This window comes from Hemitrygon akajei, chromosome 10 (assembly GCF_048418815.1).
Source record: "Hemitrygon akajei chromosome 10, sHemAka1.3, whole genome shotgun sequence".
Taxonomy (NCBI): Eukaryota; Metazoa; Chordata; class Chondrichthyes; order Myliobatiformes; family Dasyatidae; genus Hemitrygon; species Hemitrygon akajei.
In genome coordinates this window covers 86,711,431-86,725,303 of record NC_133133.1, presented here as the reverse complement: position 1 = coordinate 86,725,303, position 13,873 = coordinate 86,711,431, and the positions used below count along the sequence as shown (strand labels likewise).

The 13,873-nt window shown below is 41.8% G+C and overlaps 1 protein-coding gene and 1 long non-coding RNA gene across 2 annotated transcripts; one reads left to right on the top strand and one right to left on the bottom strand.

The window, feature by feature from the left end:
- Positions 1-211: 211 nt before the first annotated feature.
- On the bottom strand, positions 212-2,523 carry LOC140734517 (POU domain, class 3, transcription factor 4-like). The gene has a single exon (XM_073058588.1). The coding sequence runs from the start codon at positions 2,418-2,420 to the stop codon at positions 1,323-1,325; it is 1,098 nt and encodes a 365-aa protein (XP_072914689.1). The 5' UTR covers positions 2,421-2,523; the 3' UTR covers positions 212-1,322.
- Positions 2,524-3,619: 1,096 nt separating this feature from the next.
- Positions 3,620-12,647, top strand: LOC140734518 (uncharacterized). The gene is made up of 3 exons (XR_012100552.1): positions 3,620-3,738; positions 3,843-4,012; positions 11,827-12,647. It is a non-coding gene; the product is annotated as an uncharacterized lncRNA (long non-coding RNA).
- Positions 12,648-13,873: the final 1,226 nt, after the last annotated feature.

The following is a 13,873-nucleotide window of genomic DNA, read 5'->3' as shown; positions in this document are numbered from 1 at the left end:
AATCTAACAGAGATAAAAATAGAACCGAATCGTATTCTGAAATCTAGTTTAGTCGCTGTGTTCCCCCCGATTTTATTTTCCCTAACTTTTATCTCTCTGGGTTTGTAAACAAATGCACAAAACAAACCGCTTTGAAATTACGTTAAATTTAAGAGAGCGCTTTAACGTACGAATTCTCCGCTCACAATTAGATACAACTCCAAACACAATATCCTTTTAATAGCAAATTTATTTGAACAGATTTGATTTTCTGTACACCAAAATGAAATTGTCGTCACCAAATCACAAACTTAGATCGGGTTACAATCAAATCTGACATCAAATATATAATTTATTAACCAACAAACATTTTACTGCTTTTTAACGTGTGATTCTGTCTTTTAAAAACATAATACAAAATTTGAGGAAAATAAATTACTGTTCGCAGCCTCCAAATATAATTGTTGAAAAAAGAAACATTTAAAGAAAATATTTTATATTTCGGATCAGTAACTGATCCGTCATTTTCTTTTTAAATTTAAAAAGAGTTTTTCCCCTCACCTCCCCCTTTCTAAAAATGGCAACTTTTAGAGAACTTGCTTTAAAACTCCCATTGGCGGATCCGGTGGCCGGTAATGTAAGACAATGATAATTATGAAAATGCCTGTCCTTTTACATAGTTTTCTGTTCCAGCCGGCAGTGTCAATGTTTTGCTTAACCGGGACTCCACAGAGAAAGAGTAAAAAGAAAAATATTTTAAACAAAACTTTGGGCAAGTCTTATTTATTTGGAGTGGATAATTTAGAAAAACAAACCTCGAAATATTCAGGTTTTATCTTATTTTTTATCTTAACGCAGATTCCTGGTCAAAGTGTCTGTCCTTGTTTCAGGATGGGGGTAAGAGTGCAGGCTCGTAACCAGGTACTAAAACAAAGGTTGCGGGGGAGGGAGAAAAGAGTGACACCGTCCATAAGAACAAATTCACCTGATATAGTCGAGATAACAAGGCGCTGTTAGGTGTTAGGCACACAGTCGGACTGCAATCCTTGTCTGAACGAAACAATTGACCACCCTTGCGGTAAAACCATGTCCTTGATTTCGCTCTCTTCACCACAGATGCGGAAAATGTCAACACGACTGCTAACTGTACACGTTTTACGAATACTGCCTGCTTGCTGACTTCTTTTTCTCTGATATATAACTTTTCTCCTGCCTCCTCCCTCAATATGATAGTCAAATATATAATTTAGGAAGAAGAGGGGGGTGGGGGGAAGGCGTTTCCCATCGCTTTCTCAGTCCGGGATCAGGCGAGTGCCAGCAGTGACCACTGTCATGGGTCCTTGTTAAAGATCGTGATGTGACGGCGTCTCTGAATCAACACTATGCGAAAACACTTCGTCCTGTTGATGTACCCCAGGCGGGGTCATTCTTTTTTCTTTCTGTCTTCTGTTACAAAACCAGACCCGAACAACTTCTTTTTCTAACTGCAAACTGTCGGCTAGACTTGAAATTTCTTGGGCCGCAGGTTTGGGACATTTGAGGAAATGGGTCTCTAGCGCACCTTTCACACTCACCTCTATGGAAGTCCGCTTCTTTCGTTTCCTGCCCTGAGCCGCTATCTTGTCGATGCTGGTTGGACTGCCCGTGGTAGAGTCTGCTTCCTCCAGCCACTTGTTCAGCAGGGGCTTGAGTTTGCACATGTTCTTGAAACTGAGCTGCAGGGCTTCGAACCTGCAGATGGTTGTCTGTGAGAAGACGTTTCCGTACAAGGTTCCCAGTGCCAGTCCCACATCTGCCTGGGTGAAGCCCAGTTTAATCCGCCTCTGTTTGAACTGCTTTGCAAATTGTTCCAGCTCATCAGATGTGGGGGTTTCCTCGTCTGAGTGGTCGTGGCAGTGGTGGTGTGCCAGCTCCCCGTGCTCGGCGCTGTCCCTCAGACCCGGGTGCATTGACTGGCCAACGGTTGCAGACGGTGGCGGCGGCCCGACGTGCTCCAACATGCCGTTGACTGTGAAGGCGGGTTGGGAGTAGATACTGAGAGGCTGCCCGACCGAGGTGATGGACGAGTTGTGAGACGCGGCCGTGCCCCATGCGCTCGGGTGGTTGGTATGCGGAGAGTGATGGGCAATGTGCGCAGAGCGGTGGTGCAGACTGGTGCCAGCGTGAAGATCTTCCCTGCCAGGCTTCACGTCTTGCTGGCTCAGGGGACTTGGAGAAATGGCCGCGGACCACGGGCTGCCTTCAGGTAAAGCCGTCACCCACTGGTGAGAGAGGGGGTGCCCGTTGCTGGGCAGTCCTTGCAGATAGTCACTTTGAATGAGTTTCTGGGGGCCCCGGAAGGTGCCCGCCTGCTGCATGCTCGATGAGTCGGTGGGGACGATGGAGTTGGATGTGAGGATACTACTGCTCGGCATGTAGAGGTTGGAGGCTGCCGTGGCCATGGCTCCACGAATCCCTCAGTAATAATAACCTGCCTACGGGAACAGCTTCGCTCTTTGACAACAAAGCTTAGGTAAAGCAGGTCAGCAGGGAGGTCAATGACTGGCACCTCTTAGGACCAATTGCAAGCCACGCTGGGGTTCTTGGCCGCCTTAAGGCATTGACGTCACGGCGTTCCCGACCAATCGTAAGGCTAGAGGTGGAGCCAAACTCCTCATTTTTGCATTTTGTTTCATTGAACTCCAAACCTCGAGCGTGGGGGAACCCAACGAGGAAGTCAATCAAAGGCCGGAGCCCATTGGCTCCCCACAGGGTAACTGACAGCTCCCACCTCCCGCACCCACGCCTGATGGTTAACTCTTGCTGGAGCAGAGTACGCACACACTCTGCCCCTTGCATGCCAGCAAGTTTTGACTGGAATCTGTATCAAATCTCAGTGCCCTACCCCCACCCACTTGGTCTCCGAGAACGCACGCAGCAGCAGCAATCTTTCTGAAAAGTTGAGAGTTTTTTGTGCTGTCAATAAAATAAATCTATAACTTCATAATAATTGATCATGCTGCAAGCAACCTGGCTGGTTATTTCGTACTCAGATTATAATTATTGATCACGAGTTAACGACAACCGTAAACTATTTTCGATGTACATGGAGTTGCAGCTTGATTTCATGTATGTTCGAATGCAGCCTTTTTAGCAACTTTTCGCTGCTAGTGTCCATTCATTAAAACATACATAATTAAGGACACGCTGTCGCCTGCTTATTGAAAATGTAAATTATGTGGATATTTGTGTGCGTGTGTGTACAACGTCGAGTAAGTAACTCTGGACCCAGGCTGCGGCGAACTTAACTGTGGGCCCTTCTGTAATTATTTAGATCAATAAATATTTTCAAAGGGAACAGATCGGTAGAGCACTGAGAGAAAGAAATTAGTTTCATAGGGCCGAAATCTCGTTCGTTAGGTCCCTTATTCCGTGAGAGTCTGATCAGAAATGATGAGAGCATTTTATAGATATTCTGAGATGTGGGTACGCGGAATAATTACATTTTACATTGGAATAGCGGCTTCAGAATTCAGCTATTGGTTTGAAATTCCATTAAATTCAACGAGAGATCCTAGGTTAAGATTGATTTAAATTTGCATACATTTTCATATATTTAGGGCAAAATAAAGGAAGGCCGGGAGAAGCTGTTAGCCATTGCCAACAACAGTTTCTCAAAATTCAGCCGTACTAGAATTTCGAAGGGACTACGGGCGGTAATAGGAGAGCTTTCCCCGCCACAGCTGCTGGCTCTTAGCTCTGCAAAGCGCCCTTCGCCCGGTATGCTCTCATTTTCATATTTTGAAATACACAGTTCTGTAATGTGTTAGCAACGTCATTTTTTCACGAAGCAGATTTTATTTTTGCATCTTTTAATATCGCAGCTGCCGTGTCATTGGCCGAGAAAGCAAAGGTATTCAACAAATTTAATATATAATGTTCACTTTTGGACTGTGGCCGAGAATTAATACTTCTAATGGCTCGTATTGAAAGGCGAACAATGCAGCAAACAACGTGGCGTGGGCAATTCTGACGGCATGGACCAGTATGCCCGGTTAGTACAGAGGACGTCTCGTACTTGTGTTGCTTTGCGGTCCGCATCTGTCCACCGCCCCCAGTAGTCGGAGTGGAAACGGGAGGTATGCTTTGAAAGCCAGGAGCCCATTTTGTTTCAGAAAAGTTTGGGCGACCCGCGATACTAAACGGGCTTTTTTTTCCCGTTGGGGGCAAAATCCCGACTAATTTCACTTGTCACTTTCAAGGTCAAGACAAAAGAGTGAAACAGTGCTGGCCTAATCTTTCTAAAGGATTTCTTTTCTGAAGTAACCTAAGTATCGGAGACTTCAAACCCATCTACCTAAGCGTAACAACGGCTGAAATAAGCCTGTCAACAATTGACAGTAAAACATTATGGAAAATACGTTTAATTTGATCAACAGTCTAATATCTGACCTCTGAACGTCGTAATTTTAATTTATAATGTTTTTCGTCAAGTGTAGCATACAAAGGTTAGAAGATCATACTAGATGCTGAAGTTGAATTTACGGTTGGTTGTTTTAGTTCGATTTGTCACCTTATCAGTGGTGTGTTTTTTAAAAGGGCTGATGCTGGAATCTCCCTCTTGGCTTCTTTCATGTTAGACTAACAGGCGCTAACTTTCCAAGTGTAACAGATGCGGCTCTCAGACGGCCTTTTATGCTGATTCCCTTATTCATAGACACATTTTTGCGCCGATGATCTTGGTTACCATAGAGAGAGAAATAAAAGAGGGAACAGTGGTCACATTATACCATATATCCAAGGAGGAGAATAAAAGAGCCCAATTCAAACAAGTAGACTGGCCGGACATGGGAGAAGGAGTGAGCGAACTGAAGGCTGGTACTGGGTTACTGTTAATCGGAGGAAATACATTTACAACAAATGTTTCATATTTAGTAATAAATGGGTCGGTCTACAGACAAATGTTGAATTTTCTGCCACAGAGGTATTTTATTTTTGGCTGGATTTGCAGTAGTGTCAATGAGGTAAAACACCATAAAACCCAGTACACGAACTGCCAATCAGTGTCACGACCTTTTAGCTGGAACTTCACCTGCCTCTGAGTCCTTGTAGCCCGCAGATCCTGCCTAAGTCCACACAGGCGCCTTCTCGTATTTCAGCCCCCACGAATTTAGTTTCGATTTTAATTGAACTCTCTACCAATTGTGAATGTTGATCACTTGCCCGTTAATCCGATGTCCACCCAAATCTTAGACGGATACAAGCCACCGTGTAACATTTTCTCCCAGTGAGGAGTAATCTATTAGTGCTCGTCCCGGGGACGTTTTAAAGGTTAAGATGCCGTGGGATGAAGAGGCGGAAAAAAAAACCATATTGGCTTTTGCGAGGATACTAAGTTCTGAAGTATGATGTGTTTTGAATTAGCACAAGTCAATTTATTTTTGCTTGGTATGTGTGCTCTTGCTGAGAGAGACTGTACGTATTCAAAACAGTCAATTTCAGCACCTTTATATTTTCCTGGCAACATAGTCAAACGACAATTTTGCGCTTCTTTATGAACGTCCACTGCTTAATTTTTTGAAGAAATCCCAATTTTGATAATCTTCTTTCTTTGTAAGCACCATTACAATTTCCAGATTGCCTAATTATATACATTTAGTTACCCGAGGGTTCGTTCCATTATCAAGCAGCCCGAATCCATGAAGCAATTCAATGTGAAAGTTCAGGATGTCTCTCCCTAACCTAAGCAGCGTGCTCGAAAATATCTGGAATCATTTGGTTCGAGTGACTTTGCTTCATTTACTTTGAAATTTATCGAGGAACGACTTAAAATTTATGAAAACAGACTTCTAAGTTTCAGTTGTTGGTGTTAGCTTCCTGATCGTTTTTGATAGGTACCAGTGGAATTCTCTGTACTTCCAGCAGGTTAGAGAAGGACGTGGAGACTAACATGCTAAATTTCAGCTATGTCTTAGCTGAAATGCTACCAGCTTGATTTACAGCTGTTTGATTTACAACCAGTTTGATTGTTTAAGATATTCCACGCGTGAAACAATAAACACGTATTCTTAATTGTTTTGGGCTTAGACACTTAAAAAAAATCCATTTGTTATTCGCTGTAATGTACACAGCTCTCCCCTATCCTCTAGAATACTCACGCTGTTCAAAAATTGGAACATATCGTTGTGCCACTGTTTCCGTTCGAACAGTTCTATTTTTTTGAGGCTTAAATGGGCGTTTGGCAAAAGCTTGTAGCTTGCATTTCATACTTCCTTGGCGCTCAGCACTCTCGTTTTGGACCTATAGATGTGTATAACGTGTATGTGTTGATCTATGTATGTTTATAATACGGAACAAATATATACGTTTTGTGTACGAGAAGCTGTGGCAATGGTCGGAGTCTGGCTGTCTATCTCAGAGATAAAAACTAGGGTAGAGTTGAGGAAAAGAAAACACAATTAAATATCGTGTCAGGTTTTAAAAGGCTTCGAACAATTGATGCACATGATAGATAGGATACAATCCTTTGGTATGTCTTGCCTATTCGGTCTGGTCCGTTCCGCTCCTATCCAAGTTCACGACAGAATCTACCCATTTCAAAATATTTAATGTTTAGTTATAATCAATTTTATTTTAATTTCAATAATTCACTTGCATAAACATATCGCTAGATGAGATATAGTGGAAGGAGCTTTGGGCAAAGACCGGCTGTGAAGTGATATGTACCGTTTTAATTATTTTGTATAAACTAGGACTGATGTCGGTCCGGGTGCAGGTGTGTAAATAAGATGACTCAGAAATAAAAGACGTGTCCCGCTGTATCAGAACGACAGCGGGGAAGGATACAGCAACTGTACAGCACCGAATAGATGCACTCAGCGGCGCTGGCTTGGACCTAATGAATGTTAAACGGACACTGACAGGACGGGACGGAAATAGAGCACGGTGCAAGGAGAAACGGAATTGTTGCTTCATTTATCCTATTCCAGAGCAAGTGAAGGAACATAAACTTTTATGTTTAACGATGGGAATACACTGTTTTACCCTACCGTTATGTCCGGAGGGAATTTAAAATGCTTTCTCTTTCGGAAATATTGCCATGATTTTGTTTTTAAAGTAGATCGTAGTTCAAGTTCTTATACTCGTCTTCTTCTATTACACTCTTGCCAGTGATCTGTGAACTAAATTTCAGCACAAGAGCTTTGTTTTGGAACAAAATCTAAGCACTGGCGAGGAAGGAGTTAATCACGGGTGGGCGATCTAATGCACACGTTGTCGGGCAACGCTCTTGCCACTCTCGCCGTTCTAAAAATTGTTGCCCAGAGGCCTGGATTCAGCTTTTGACTCTGTGGGTTCTTGCAGGTTTAAACAAAAAATCATTTTGTGCAAATCTCTCCAAACGTCCAATTTCAGAGTAACTGCAGGAAGCTTAAAAAAAACTTCTGCGAAGTTTCAAATCAGCCCACCACTGCTGGAAATCGGCGTTCGCATTCTGCAAATCCAAATCTGGACTCACGTAACAACAAATTAAGAGATAATGGAAACGAGTTTTCAGTTTTCCCGCCACCTTGCGTTTAACAATTTTCTCACACCTAACTCGGTAGTTTATTAAATTAGTTTTGTTTTTAAAAATAATTCTGTTTTGATGGAATCGATACCACACGCTCAGAACAAGTGAGGTGAAAGGTCACTTGAAATGTTTCTTGTTTCTGTTTCCACAGTTGCTGCCTGACCTGCTGAGTATTGCCAGCATTTTCTGTTTTTCTTTTAGTTTTCTTTTTTTTGTTTTGCTTTAGGAATTTCAAAGAATTGGTTAGGTCCAGCGATAGTTTTGTGTTTATGCAGAGACCCGCGCCTCCTCTCTGGAACAGTTGATAAGTACGCAGCCAACTTTTATCGGAATGGTCGGGGCGGTTTCCACAGAACACCGGCCGGTAACAGAGCTGGCAACTGCCGCTGATTGCTGCGTTTTCTTCTGGAAAGGAAGGGTTCGAAGTCATTGGCTTGCATTGCTTTTCATATCAGAATACTTTAACGTACATAAGTTTTCAAAATAATATTAACAACAACTTGTTACAACTTACAATTAAAATCTAGAATACCATCTCCTTTCCCTTATTGAGGTGGGAATAGATACTCGCTAATCAAAATACTTAATAGATTGAATTAAATTTATTTCACAGCAAAGTGTAAGTACGGTTCACTGCTCTAATATCAAAATGGAAAACTCCATCATTTCAACCTTTAAGGTCTAAACGGCCGTAACATATATAAACATATAGACAGGATCTAAAGAAGCGAAGTGCGCCTTTTCATTAAAGCTATTACAAATATTTTGTTGTTTTGCCCCATTAGTTATTAACTATTTCAAAACCATAATCTACATTATACAGTGCACTACTTGTGCACTATAGCAGGGTATCATTCCTAACTACTCTCTTGTCTAGAAAATACTCCGAGATCGGGAGTTTGATCCGCCATTTAGAAATGGCTGTCACAACCTACTTGAGATTTTTCTTGTTTGGACCTATATTTGGGTGATGCACAATGTTCCTTAGAGCCAAGTGTATAGAAAATAGCATCTAATTTGCATGTGTTCATACTTCTAAAATTGCTTAATTAAAGACCAGTTCTCGACTCCAGAAGCTACACAAAGTTCGAGAATTTCGGCAACGTTGGCAGTCGGCACAAGCAAGGTGCTTACAACGGCATGCCTAGTGCCCAGTAACATCAGTTCTGCCAAGGGCTGAATACTCCAATATAATCATCTCAGGTACTGGGTATTAATTAGTATCGTGTAGATATCGCTCTCGTTCCTCTGCGTTCTTATGGTCCCGAAATAACAAAGGCACGTTTCACTTTTGGGAAGAACGATTTTGAAATAGCTTACTCAGAATTTTGGTTTGAAACCCCAATATTGCTGATTCCGATTGATATCTTTGCTCCATTTAGCCGAGAGTTTTGAAACGAAACCGGAGTCAAATATTCTGTTACACTTTAACTTGTGAAGCAAGAAATGTGTTTTTTTTGGGGGGGGGGGCAAAAATTCGAATGAGATGGAGAAAGCCTAGCTTTGAAATATAATGATGGATTCCAGAGCTAACCACAAACTTTATCGTCCATTCTCTACTGTATACAGTAACAACAAATGAACAACTTCTTTTGCGGTCAAGGGTCGTGCTTACATTGTCATAGGTAATATATCTAATTATAGTTTTCTTCCATATTTATTAACCAGCGGTTTCATAAATTAGACAGGTTATGCGTCCGTCGTTAACCCTCCAGGCAGTGAATTCAGTTTACACTGTTCATGGAAAAAACCCTTCTAAATGCTGGGGATCAACCGAATGATAGCCCAAACCCGCTAGGGGAAATGACAATCACCTTTTTACTTGTTATATCACTAAATAAAATAAAATTGTGGTTCCATATTAGCTGCCCTCATCTGTAAAACATTTAAATAAAGTTTTAGAACGACAGCGTATGCATTAGGTTAATCAATAAACGATAAATTTGGATATATTGTAGAGACTAGAATTTGTTTTTGGTTCAAGGTCAAGTTGTAAAGTAAAACATTTAATATCACAATCAGTTGACTGTTTGAGAAATATTTTTTAAACTTAAAACTATGCTGGAATTGATTGGTTTGTTTAAATTAAATTACAAAGAGGAATGTGGAAATTTCCATCTGCAATAAAAGGACACTTTGTTAAGCCAGATGTACAAACGTTTGTACTTTGAACTCAGTTTTATATAAGAAGCACACTACAAAGTCAATTTAGGCACTACATATTTTTAAAAAAATCATCAAAAGTGGATACATATTTGAATCATACAAGATTTAGCTCCTATTGTGTCTCTGAAATCTCCTCAGTACTAATTTTATGTATGTTGATTGGTGCCGGAGTTATTAACTAGTAAAGATATGTAAGTATCAACCCTTAATCAACGAATTGAACAGTTTGGAGTTGTATTCCAATCAACTCTTAATGAATGAGTGGAACAGTTTGGAGTTGTATTCCCATCAACTCTTAATGAATGAGTGGAACAGTTTGGAGTTGTATTCCCATCAACTCTTAATGAACGAATCGAGCAGTTTGAGTTGTATTCCTATCAACTCTTAATGAATGAATTGAACAGTTTGGAGTTGTATTCCTAAAAGATGGAATGCGAGTAAATTGGACACTGTTTGACGATTAAGTTTATTTTGCACAGAAAGGAAACTGAAGCCTTGTTTTTGTCGTGCCCTTCCTTCACTGTTAAGTCACCGCATCAGCTACTCCTCTCCATACCCCTCAGCACCCTTCACCCTCCCATGCGCCGCCACCTTACGCTTACAGTCCACACCTCAGTCAGTCTATGTGTATAAACTAATCTCATGTTTGTACGGCCACACCCAGCAGTACATGGTGTTTTCCAGGATTTCTTTCATATTCATATTTATTGTGTTTTTATGCTGCATCGGACCTGGATTAATAATCGTTTTGTTCTCAGGTACTGAGGAATGATAAACAATCTTGAATCTTCAAGTGACTGTTGTACCACACTTACTAAGTACATCAAACATTTCAGACGCGTCGCTTTAAATTAAACCCGCTGGGTAGTGAGGTTTGGAACTAGAATGATTGCGAAATACAGCGCAATAATAAACGCAAAGACATCAGAGCTTGCATAAAGTATATATCTGTCTCACCTCTGGCGGGCTTTGCAAATGTGTCTTTCCCTTCACTGAGGACAAAGAGATGTCCAGTTGGAAAGAGTCCGTCTAATCTGTTTTCAGAGCTTAGCTATCTCCTATTTACTTTCTTTCCCCCTGAAATATAATGATAAACTTAAATATAATTAACTAATCTTGAGCAACTCAGTGTTCTATCTAGCAGGAGTTGAAAGTGGACGGATTCATTTGCCCTCTTTCCGACCGCTGGCACCTCCTTTCTTTGCGGTAGTGGTGAGCGGAGGTGGTCACTGTAAATCTGCTGGGACCTGTTGCCTTCGGAGGTGGCGGAGCAAAGGGCTCAGAGTACCCATGCCCGTGGAGCAAAGGGCTCAGAGTACCCATGCCCGCGGAGCAAAGGGCTCAGAGTACCCATGCCCGTGGAGCAAAGGGCTCAGAGTACCCATGCCCGTGGAGCAAAGGGCTCAGAGTACCCATGCCCGTGGAGCAAAGGGCTCAGAGTACCCATGCCCGTGGAGCAAAGGACTCAGAGTACCCATGCCCGTGGTGGAAAGGGCTCAGAGTACCCATGCCCGTGGTGGAAAGGGCTCAGAGTACCCATGCCCGTGGTGGAAAGGGCTCAGAGTACCCATGCCCGTGGTGGAAAGGGCTCAGAGTACCCATGCCCGCGGTGGAAAGGGCTCAGAGTACCCATGCCCGTGGAGCAAAGGGCTCAGAGTACCCATGCCCGAGGAGCAAAGGGCTCAGAGTACCCATGCCCGTGGAGCAAAGGGCTCAGAGTACCCATGCCCGTGGAGCAAAGGGCTCAGAGTACCCATGCCCGTGGTGGAAAGGGCTCAGAGTACCCATGCCCGTGGTGGAAAGGGCTCAGAGTACCCATGCCCGTGGTGGAAAGGGCTCAGAGTACCCATGCCCGTGGAGCAAAGGGCTCAGAGTACCCATGCCCGTGGTGGAAAGGGCTCAGAGTACCCATGCCCGTGGAGCAAAGGGCTCAGAGTACCCATGCCCGTGGAGCTGGAAGAGGAGCTTGAAAGTGAATTACCGATACTTGTAACACGATCACACCGATTCATTGATTTGAGAATGGAATGGAAGCTTATTAATTGCGTAATTGTCCTGAACCCGACCACGGAACTTGTCCTTTCCGCGATCCTGGATAACATGACCTGAATCCTTCTTATTTTTGCGCTTAGATTTCGAAGTCTGCTGGCTCCATTTTTTCCCGTATTGACCTCCCGAAAGAGAATTTATACGGGTCCGCCTTCAGCGAACATATCCCATTGCCAGCTCCTATAAAATCATGCAGAAGTGGACAGAGCGACAAAATCAAACGATAGTTTTCTTCATTCTCCAGTCTCTCCACCGTTTTACTTCAGGACCAGGTATTTGATTTGAAACTCTGGGGCTGGCTATCATTTCTGGAGATGTGGCGATAATATTTACCGTTCATTCCCATTACTCTGTTCGGGCATCAACATCTGTTAACTAATGGTGTTTGTTTTGGCCAAGTGTTTGTAACATGCCATCAGAAATAGATAATTGTGATTTTTTTTCTGGTATAGTGGACCAAATTGTTTGAATAAAGCAACTGATTTGTTCAGAATGGATGTTCATGTAATTGTTTTATTAAAGAAATTAGAACAGAGTCAAATCTTTAATTCTTTCACATTAATACAAATGCTTCACTATATGAAGTCAATAGATTTTTAAAGATATATTTTGGCTGAAGATGCATTGAGCCATTTTGAGTTTACATTAGACCAATGATTAAATCTTTTAAATATCAAGCTAAAATATAAGGCATTACTGTGAAATATGCACTGCAGTTTGTAGGAACAAATTAATAAAGTGGGAAAAGATCTACAAGTTAACCTTTTACTACTTATAAAATCTATTCATCAAAGTTGAAAGCATCTTTAGATTTACAGTAAGTACATTCTGATTGTTGATGAATGCCAAATTGTTATCATTTAATGATGCTAACTTAATTAAAAGCAAACTTTACAAATATTTCTTTCAAGCCAAAGATGTGCTTAAATTCATGTCTGAAGTTATTTTTGATTTGGTAATTGGATTAATCTTAGTGACTCTTCTAGATAAAATAGCATGACTTTGTTAAATCAACTTGCATCTTAAATTTACAGACTTGAACTGGTGATTGCCCCTGTGCTCTAAAATATGTTAGAGCTGAATTAATATCATACCTTTAGAGGACTGCTTTGTAAATAACATTGGATTCATGTTGAAGGAAGGGCTAGAAATGATATCACTGTATGGCTAGGGTTAAGTTTTCAAACCAAATCATGATAGATTCATTTAGAGAAATGGCTCCTGCAATTGGAACAATCACTTTTCTGTTGTTTTTCTCCATGTCACCAAAGAAAATATCATGCTGACAGCTGGCTCAAATTAATCATTGATGAGGAAGACTGATGTGCCTTTGTTTCACATTTCATTCCAATAACAACTGTGCCTATTTTTGGTGTACTATTTAAAAATCCAGGCTTTTCTTTTTCATCTTCACTCTGAAGCAGATCAAAAATACAGTATCATGCATATTATCCAACTTGGCATCTGATATTGGATGGAGTCAATATCAGTTGAGGGAGGGAAAAGCTCTTATGGAAGCAACTGCAAGTCATGTTTGTCAAGTACAGGGTTATCCACAGAAACTCCTTATGTGACTGACTTGTGAAGCCCCATTTTACTTCTCCAGACACCCAACTACCAGCCCCCCACCCCCCCCCACGCGCGCACACACACACACACACACACACACACACACACACACACACACACACACACACACACACACACACACACACACACAATGCATGCACACACAAAACACATATACACACACAAACACACACACCCAAAGATATAAACACCCACACACAAACAAACACATAAACACACACATAAATACATAGACAGACAGACCCACACACACAAAGATACACAAACACACATCCAGTCAGGAGTGGCATTGCATAGTAACGCTGCTAACAGCAGCACTGGGCTCCAAGAGCAAATCCCTCTCCAGTGATGGCAGGGCCCAGCCCACAATTGGTCAAAGACAAGACTGAATCATTTGGCATCAATTACAGCTCAAAATAGCTGAGATCGTCACTGTCACAGAAAATGGTCTTCACCTGATCATGTAATACCAGGAAATGATGAAGGGTGCAGGAATCAGCAAAGGCTGTAATAGTGTGATAGAAACACTCCAGCTCAAAG